Source organism: Belonocnema kinseyi, chromosome 4 (genome assembly GCF_010883055.1).
Source record: "Belonocnema kinseyi isolate 2016_QV_RU_SX_M_011 chromosome 4, B_treatae_v1, whole genome shotgun sequence".
NCBI classification, from domain to species: domain Eukaryota; kingdom Metazoa; phylum Arthropoda; class Insecta; order Hymenoptera; family Cynipidae; genus Belonocnema; species Belonocnema kinseyi.
In genome coordinates this window covers 115178636-115188793 of record NC_046660.1, presented here as the reverse complement: position 1 = coordinate 115188793, position 10158 = coordinate 115178636, and the positions used below count along the sequence as shown (strand labels likewise).

The following is a 10158-nucleotide window of genomic DNA, read 5'->3' as shown; positions in this document are numbered from 1 at the left end:
GTGTACTTGGCATTGCATTAATAAAGTTAAAAACACTATCTGTTATATACGTAAGAACGACATGAAAAAACTTTCTACTTATTAGAAAAAGCTCGTTAGAAAAAAAAATATATTTTTTACATTAAAGATGTTATATAATTGAACTGCCAGATCAAAGAAAGGCACATAAAACATTTTTGAATTTTTATTTTTAAAGACTATATCTAGATGTAGAATTTCATTGCGCATCTTTTTCCTCTCACGCAAAAAGTTGTAGCTTTTTTAGTTTTCTAATTAAAGCCAAAAAACTGGCATTTCTGTAAAAAATAATTTTGATTCGCTTTTCACTTCGACTGATAGAGCAAAAGTAATTAAAAAATGTATTTAAAAACAATTGTTATTAATTTTTTTCTGATGCCTGGCACTTATCGGACTTCTTTAACTTCCAGCGTTTCGTTTATGGAGTCAATTTTGAGAAACAAAAAACTTTCAGCGAGAAAGTTGTTGACAACAGTACAAAGATGTTTTCTGGAAAGCTTTATTAACTTCTCAAGTCAATGGCGGCTAGACTACTCGCGCGCGAGTTGTAGGGACATTCTCAGAAGCGATTCATAATACAGTTCACCGACACCAGAAATAAAAAACTGATCAAGTAATCGTGTAATGTCAAAGTATTATGAATAAATAAATATTAGTGCACAATTCAAAATAATTTATTCACTAAATATTATGTATAATGGAATGGTTTTTATTTGTATGACAAACTGTACCAAAGTAAAAGAAAACATAAACTAAGGGTTGAGATTCAACGGATTCTTAATTCCGAGAATTTTTCAATGCTTTAAAGTCGTGAGGTTGAAAAACGTGAAACATCGAGAAAGTAAATTTGTTTTTCATTTTTTTTTTAATAGAGCGTATTGTTATTTATTTATGCATAATACTTTGATACTACCTGATTACTTCATTAGTTTTTAATTCAGCCTTTGATACACTTCTTATAGTTCCCAACATCAAGGCTAAGTTCGTTAAGCAGATATTTCCAGCCAAAATTAAAAAATTTAGAGCATTTTCAAAATTTGAAATTTTTTTTTTAATTTCAAATTTTTTGTCAAAGTGTCTTATAGATAGGTAGATGACTTGCAAATTATACAGATAAAATTTTTTATTTTAATGAAAATTAGAAAAGTTATATACTTTTGAAAATTTTGGAAATATTCAGAGAAATAAAAAATATACATATTTCTAAAAGATTAAAAAATTTCAATTCATCATTAGATATCAAATATATTTAGAAACTATGTCGGTTACATTTTTCGATTAGACAAAAATTAAAAAAACTTGAGCTTTTTCAAAATTTGAATACAAATTTTTTAAAAGTTTTAGAAATTTTTGTCAAATTTTCTGATGCGCGTCAAAAAGAATTGCAAATTATCCTAATGACATTTTTAAATTCGATAAAACATCAAAAAGTTGTATGCTTTTTAACATTTTTAAAATTTTCTAAAAAAGGGAACAAAAACTTTTACATCCTCATTCATGAGAGTGAAATGTAATCGTCCAAATTTTCGATCACTAGTTTTTAACGGATCTTTAGGTTTCGGAACGCACAGAATCCGAAAATCATAAAATTTGTCAATGTCTGTCTGTATGTGTGGTTACCTGAATGTTGTAGCCACGCTAACTTTTGAAGAATTTGTCGAATCGAGTCCAGATTTGATACACTTCTGAAGGTCCCCAAAATGAAAGTTAAGTTCGTTATTCAGACATTTCCAACAAAAATTAAAAAATTGAGAGCATTTTCAACATTTCAAACAAATTTTTTTAAATTGTTGTCAAAGTTTCTTATAGATGGGTAAAAGAATTGCAAATTGTCTGAATGAAATTTTTTATTTCGATGTAAATTAGAAGTTATATACTTTTCAAAAATTTTCAAAAAATAGAAAAAATAATTTTTTCCATAGATTCAAAAATTGCATTCAAAATTTTCACTAGATACCAAATATATTTGAAGACTATTCTAGCCAAATTTTTTGATTAACCCACAATTTAAAAAAATAGAGCCTGTATAACTGAACTGCTGAGTGCGAAGCGCGATTATCGCAATGAGAATGTAATCGTCAAGGCCGTAGGTGCTTTGAGAACCTTCTTTAATGTCAAATTAAAAAAAAATGTTCAGCTTCATTTTATGATTATAGTTTATGAGGGGTTTGAATTACAGTATTTGATAAAGGGAAAAGGATTAAACAATCACAGCAGGGTTCTATTAGGAACAAGAAAAATAACATGTGAACATTATTTTGCAATATCTGAATAAGCAGTACCAGGCCCAGGTACACACAAAAAAATTGTAATAGACATTTTATATAATAGTTTTTAACATACAATGTAGAAAATTTCGCATTGTGGTCTATGCACAAATGTGGAGGGTAATACAAAAAACCGAGCCCGGAGCGCGAGATAAATATATTATCGAGCGCGAAGCGCGAGAACCAACAGTCGCGCGCCCACACTTGCGAGCTGCGCGCGCAGCGCGCTATGAGAATGTGCCCACAAAGCTGGCGGATTTTTTTAATAGGTTCAGAAATATCAATTCAAATTTCTACTAGATGTAAAATATATGTTTTTCTAAACTATTATCATGAAATTTTTACATTCTCATTTCTGAGAATGTAATGTAATCGTCCTAATTTTCGACCTCTGGTTTTAAACGGATCTTTACGTTTCGGCACTCGCAGAATCCGAAAATCATAAAATTTCATCGGTGTCTGTCTGTATGTATGGTTACCTGAATTTTGTAGCCATGCTAACTTTTGAAGGATTTATCCAATCGAGTCCGCATTTAATACACTTCTGAAGTTAGCCAAAATGAAGGCTAAGTTCGTTAATCAGATATTTCGAACCAAAATTAAAAAATTGGGCGCATTTTCAAAATTTTGAAATTTTTTTTTGACATTTTAAAATTTTTTATGGAAGTTTCTTATAAATGGGTGAAAGAATTGGAAATTATCTAAATAAAATTTTTTATTTTGATAAAAATTAGAAAAGTTATATACTTTTCGAAATTTTTAAAATTTTCAAAAAATAGAAAAATTTAATTCAAAATTTTCATCAGATAGCAAATATATTTAAAAACTATTCTAGCCGAATTTATTAATTGGCCCAAATTAAAAAAAAAATTAGAGCCTGTATAACCTATCTGTTAAGCGCGATTATCGCAATGAGAATGTAATCGTCAAGGCCGTATGTACTTTGAGAACCTTCTTTAATGGCAAATTAAAAAAAAAGTGTTCAGCTTCACTTAAGAAAAGAGAAAATTATTAAACAACCACAGCAGGGCCCTATTAGGATCAGAAAAAATAAAATGTGATCATTATTTTGCAATATCAGAATAAGCAGTACCAGACCAAGGTACACAAAAAAAATGGTAATAGACATTTGATATAATAGTTTTTAACATAGAATGTAGAAAATTGCGATTGTGGTATGTGCACAACTATGGAGTGTAATGCAAAGACCGAGAGCGGAGCGCAAGATAAATTATTTTGATTTAAATTATTTTGTTCAAGTAATCGTCAAAGCCGTAGATCTCAAAGGACACGACGACTGACAATTCTGCACTATATACTAATCGAAACAATTAATGGGTCAAATTTTTAGTGATTTTTCAGAATTCTGTATCTCACTGAAAAATGGTCGTATCAAGGTCTTAAAAAATACAATAGTTTTAAGATATTTTGGCAGAAAAAATTTCGGAGTTCCGTGTTCCGCGCAATTTTCACAAGTAGGCTTGTTTTCACAGCTTCAATTTTCTTTATTTTAAACATCGGTACGTCCATTCTTCACAGAGATATCGAACTTTAAATCAAAAGTAACCTTTTGTCTTTGATCGACGATATCTTAGAAACCAATGGTAGCACAGAAAATTTAAGAGCAGTCTTGAAAATTGGAATAAACGTCCTACTAGATCCTGCCACGATCTTGGACAAGAATGTTTTTGTTATTCATGACCTAAATTTGAAAAATAGGAAAAAAAAGGGTAATTTATGGTTTTTCAGAACATCAACTGCTAAATTTCAAATCTTTACGAAATACCTAATGTTGAGTTTGCCTTTTACAGTGAAATAACCTCCCAAAAACCCTACGAAGTTAAATCTCGATCTAATGAACCGTTTCCTTGTTGCAATCGGTCAGTTTTGAAAAAATTAAAGGGTCACGTTTGTTGCGCTTGAACATGTCCTAATCATGGCTAATTTTTTTTCCAAAAGATCTCATAACTAGAAACATAAGGCTTCAAAATGCTTTTTTAAAGACCTTGATCAAGACCACTTTTTAAATTTCTTTAAAAAATGTATCGATCAAAAAAAATTTGGTGGATCAAATTGACCCAGTGAGGGTCCGAAGGTTAAATAACTAATATCTATATTATCATATAGGATTTAGATAATTAAAAAAATTTAAACGGAACTAAAATGATGATATTCACTCTTTAAAAAATAAAATGTCATACTTTAACGCTTATATGACACAACAAACATTTCCTTTTGGAAATTATATTACAAATATTATACAAATTATCGACATATATTATTCAAATCACATTTGTTTTTACGTATGAAGACATAAAAAAATTATCACCATAAGAACTATCAATTAAGAAGTTTGAGACATGACTCCTGCTTATGACAAACAATATTTTTAAAAGAACAAAAAATTAATTAATTATATGATCATGAATAATAAGCCAAAATAAAAAATAAATATTATATTGCTGACGATTATATGAAACAAAATGTATACCCTTGATCATTCCCAAAGTGACTTTTCTTGGATTGTTTTTGGAGCTCATTTTCTACAACTAGAACTCCAAGAACGGTTGACAATGCATCTGATATTTACTTTTGATCCTTCTTATTTCTTAACTAATGGAACTAAGGAGCGCGAACTGGAAAACAGAGCACCAACGAATATCTGCTACCACTTGCATTTCGCAGTATTCTTCAATTATCTCAAGTGGAATCTTGCATATTGATATTCTCGATAAAGACTGATATAGTTATCAATATCACAACTTCGACTAGAACTATCAAAAATACTCAACGATCTCATCTTTCAACGGCGGCGTTCTAGCATCATTTCGTTCATCCTGTCAAATCTACGCGAAGATCAAAGGCTAATGATTCTATGACGTTTTCCGAGTTAGTTGGACAACCACTGTATATTATCGCAAAACAATCATTTTATTTGCAAAAATAAGGGCCAATCAATGACGTGTAGATAGATAGATGCACGATGTTTTGTTGTCACAAATCATGCAACAAAGTATGGATTCGTCCGCCACGCGCATCTAAAAACGATTCAACCAATCAAAAAAAGCGTACCAAGCTATCCATTTTTAAAAGAACGTTGAACGGCAAATTTTAACTAAATTAAACTCTAAATATGCGTATCACAGAATTAACTTTAAATTTCTTATAAATAGTTAATTGAAATAAAAACAAAATAAAAAATGTATTCATTATGTATAATAAGGATAAATGTCTGCAAAATTATTACAATAAAGAATTTCCTGTATATTTCTTAAAACATATTTTATAAGAATTTAAATCGTGTATTCTATGTGCACTGTGGATATTAAAAGGAAAAATAAAGTCATATTTATCATTATCATTATTATAAAGAAATTGTACCTAGTATGGATTTTTGGAGAAAAAAGTATTTGTAAGGTTGCTCAAATTATTATTTGTGATTTTTTAACTCATCAGGAAGAAATTATATGTATAAAAAGAATTCCTAAAGGACATATACAATGTGATTCTTGAAAATCTTGTTAAAATAACACGTCGAAACTTTAAACGTAAATTTTATTATAATGGCACTCTTTGTGTATAATAAATGTAGTAACAGTAATATAATAAATAAATGAAGTACAATTCGATGGGTTCTACAAATATTAGGGTATTCTGCCTTTACCGTTTAGAAAGTATCTATCATCTTATTAAAAATAAGCTTCAGTCATCTTTTCGCTACGGATCAGAATTAGGCTAACTTCATTTTGTAAGAAATTTAGTAAACATGCCAAAGTTTTAAGGGTGGCGTCCCATGATTGCAGAATTGCGTTGCGTTTTGCGTCGAATCACTAGACATTTCAGCCAATCACAGTGTTTCTCTGGAAACCTAGGAGAATATTATTGGCTGAAATGTCTAGTGAATTGACGCATTACGCAAAACGCAACGCAATTCTGTAATCATGGAACGCCACTCTCACTTGACAAGAAAGAAATATTTCGTAGCAGCAGTAGGACTCCGATGCTGTTTCGAAATCGAAAATTGAATCAACTTCTCTTTCTACCTCCACACGTTCGAAAAAGAGGTCCGTTCGATTTTCGAAACGGTATCGGAGTCCCAATGCAGGAATCCGTGGGTTCAATTTCAGTTTAGTTTCCAAATACTCCACGAGAGGGCCCGCTAGAGTTCTTAAATTCCGGTAATGTAAAATTGGCTAATATTACCGGTAACATACCGGTATGTTACCGAAGCTTCGAGAATTTATGAATGTTGCCGCTTATGGAATAAATTATAAGCAGCGCTCATTTAGGTGCATTTAAAATATGCAAAACTTTGTGAGCATTTAAATAATAAATTTAGAAAATGTTCAGAACACTCCGTATAATTTTCTTGGACTACTACAAAACTTAAAAAAATAAAATTAGTGCATTTGAATAAATATAAATAATTAGTATAGTGAAATCAAATAAGCAATTATATATTTCAAAAACTGTTCACATGTGTAACACTCTTTTTGATTGCGCCAAGCCAATTCCTACTATTATTCTAAATACTATATTTAAAATCACAGTATTTTTAGTCAGCCTCGATTCATATCGATATACCTAAATAATGAAGGTAAAGAATAAAAATATATCGGTGTTCTTAAACACGAGAAACTTCTCACTATTTTAAGTAACATTAAATCACAGTTTTTCTAAATTGAAATGGCTGGATCTGTCTAAAATGCCGCCACTCAGTTTTCTATTCTCCCAAAGAGAACGTGTTTTCAATATATTTAATTCCTTCTAATTGTACCAGTACCGCATTTCACAGAGTTATGTTTTATTCCTCAGAAGTGGTCATATTTTGATTTTATTTCATTCCTTCTAATAAGATCACAAAATATGTGTAATAAGTTGTTTTAATTCCTTCATGCAGAATGTAAATTCTAAAATTTTAATTATCACCAATTCAACTCTGCCTCTCTAGAGTTAAAATTATTTAAATTCACAGATTTTCATAGGTTTCTTTGTTACATTTTTTAAGACATTTAAATGAATTATTAAAATATAAACAAATATAAATTTTAATATTGTTCGAATTTATAAGTTATAAAAAGATTTAATAATGAAAACTAGGTTAAATAAATACTTTCGTTAAATCTTACAAGTCGATTGAGAGGAATAGGATTTGCACTTTTTCTGTTCCCGTTGGGGGATTATTAGACGGAGGAAAAATCGCGTCTTCATAGGAATACAAGTTCTTAATTTTTCTGAATTCAACGCTTGTTACCGGGCTTTGAAAGACTGCATTTCCAGGATGTCTTTGACAACCAAGTTTAACGAGTGCGCCGCACAACTATACACTTCAATGTGAGGATATTTCCGTTGAATAATTTCTCATGCTTTGATCATAGCTGCATCATTGTAAGTAATGACAGCGAATATTTTATTCGGGCCGACTTCTTCGATGACTTCGGACATTAGTTCCGCCAAATATTAAACTGTGTGACGATTTTCTCCTGTTGGCATTGTTTTATACAGAAGAGGTTTACCAACATTAAAAAGAACGAAGTTGACGATCGGTTCGTTTCTAGAAAGAAAAAAAAATCTTTCTCATTGAAAGTAGCTTTTAATTTTTGAAAAAGTTCAAATGGTTTATATTAAATATATTAAAGAAATTAAGAAGAGTGAATTACTGAACATATAACTCGAAGGAATCTTCCAGCATGGACGAAGCTCTTTGAAAACTTCTCTCCAGTACTCATTATCCAGGATAGAAAAAGCAGCGTCTGAGGCATATATAGCTCTGGCTAGTAACACATTCAATTTTTCCTACACGAAACAAATCATACATTTTATAACTTCAAAACAAATTTGTTATTCAATTTGAAGTATCAAAAATATAAACTCTAATAATTAATGCCTAACTTTAATTTAATCAGGTTATTAAGTAGTTAGATTGGTTAGTTAATTATTTTATTTGATATAAGTGCCCTACCGAAAAGAATCTTTGAGTATATATTATAAATTCTTTAGATCAAAGAAGCTCAGAGAAATTCTCCGCAGGCACTCAGGTAGATATTTTTAAAGGTCCATGAAGCTCGTTTAAATGGTCTGAAGGCTTTAGAATAATATCCTTTCCGAAATTGAAATAAGAATACGATCATAAATAACAAGCAGAGATGCTATCTCAATAGAGTAGCCGACACTCAAGGGTCCTTTGTTAAGCTTTCGGATTAAGATTTAGAAGTAGATTTTTTTTAATTTCATAGTTAACAGCCTAAAACATAATAATTCGGAATCTATGGGTTGCGATGACTTCAGATATCTAACTTTTTTTTTTTTTTTAAATGTAATTAATAAAACGTTTCTCGTAAATGGAATGAGATACGCCAAAAAAGACAACATTTTTTAATTCATCTTGAAAATTGTAATCATTATATAAGTTATAATTATAAATAAGTGTAATGACAAAATTCATCAATTAAAAAAAAGTGTGAATAATTTGAAGAGAAATTTAAAAAGGGAGAGCGGATTAGCCACGACCAACTACTGTAAATAACTCTGCCCGCCCGGTACGTGACGAATACAAAAGGAACATTGTATTACCGTCGCACCACTCTTAAAATGACCACTAAAAGGATCTTGAAAAGGACCCAAATCTCTTCAACTATCTCCGAGACTATTTTGTTTCAAATCGACTTTGTTTATAGATTCAAATGGGCCAGGCTATTTCGCTAAAGAAAACTCAGAGATTTCTTTCGGTAGGGTGAGAAAACATTTAGGCTCTTGGACTAAAGAGCTAATCTAAAAATTCAATCACGTGACAGAATAAATACTAGAAAGAAATATTTTTTAGAATACTAAGTCCAACTGCTTTTTTAAATCGAAGTGTGCCTGCATCGCGAAAAAGAGCCTTATTTTAACAATGTTTGCGTAAAGTTATATTTTCGAATGTTCTGATTAAAATACTAAAATATAACTTTACGCAAAAATGATTAAAATTAGATCGTTTTTTGCTGTGTAGAAGCAGTTCTATTTAAGAAAGAAGTTATGCTTAGTATCTGCAAAATATTTAATTCTAGTATTTGTTGAGTATGAGGCGATTGAATTTCGAGGTTAGACCATGAATTCAACAGCCTTAAGAGCATGTGATACTCACAGTTTCCCCGGCTTTTTTCCACAAAAATCAAAATTTTTAAAAACTCAATTCGGAGATGCTATAAAATATCATAACGGACGTTCCCAAACTCTTTTTTGAGAGATAATAACAAAAAAAAATGATTGTGCTAAATACAAATTTTATGCATATGCATTATTTTGAGGTTACGTCGTTTTTCATCTCTGCCTTTCCGATAATCTAGAAATTATTTATGAAATAAACTTTTTTGATTGCCTGTGTGACGTCCAACTCGGATGTCGACAATTTATAATTTAATTTTGATAGTCGATAAGGAAGAATTTAATGTTATCTATGTCGCGGTAAATTTAAAGTGTTGTTAATTCCTTTTTCTATTTTGTTCACTATTCGAATTCGTTGCTGTCTTAGAACATAAGTTGTTCCCCTGGAAATAAATACAAAGGAAAAAGAAAGGGTTTACACAAATAAAACACTTGTTAATTGCACTTTTGGGAACACTGGTTGTACTCGGCAGTCTGATAAGTCCCTGAAAAATGAAACACGGAAACGTTTTTTTGGCCAAAGTCGGTTTTATTTTTCAACATACTCTCCTTTTAGGTCGATACAGCGAGTTCAACGATTTTCTAACTTTTTGATACCGTCCTAAAAGTACTCGATCGGAAGATTTCCAAAATACGCCTCAGTTTCAGCCATGAGCTCCTCATTTGAGTAAAAACGCTTACCGGTGAGCCATCTCTTCAGGTTAGGGAACAAGTAATAGTCGCTGGG

The 10158-nt window shown here is 30.6% G+C and overlaps 1 protein-coding gene and 1 long non-coding RNA gene across 2 annotated transcripts in view; both read right to left on the bottom strand.

The window, feature by feature from the left end:
- Positions 1 to 5192, bottom strand: part of LOC117170487 (testis-expressed protein 2) — a 37047-nt gene extending 31855 nt beyond the window's left edge. Inside the window, exon 1 of the mRNA XM_033357209.1 lies at positions 4777 to 5192. Coding sequence (XP_033213100.1) covers positions 4777 to 4825 — 49 coding nt within the window. The 5' untranslated portion in view covers positions 4826 to 5192. The remainder of the gene's footprint in view (positions 1 to 4776) is intronic.
- Positions 5193 to 7502: 2310 nt separating this feature from the next.
- Positions 7503 to 10158, bottom strand: part of LOC117171555 — a 19206-nt gene continuing 16550 nt past the window's right edge. Inside the window, exons 2-3 of the long non-coding RNA XR_004466904.1 lie at positions 7946 to 8081; positions 7503 to 7839 (exon numbers count right to left, since the gene is read on the bottom strand). This is a non-coding gene — a long non-coding RNA (uncharacterized LOC117171555). The remainder of the gene's footprint in view (positions 7840 to 7945; positions 8082 to 10158) is intronic.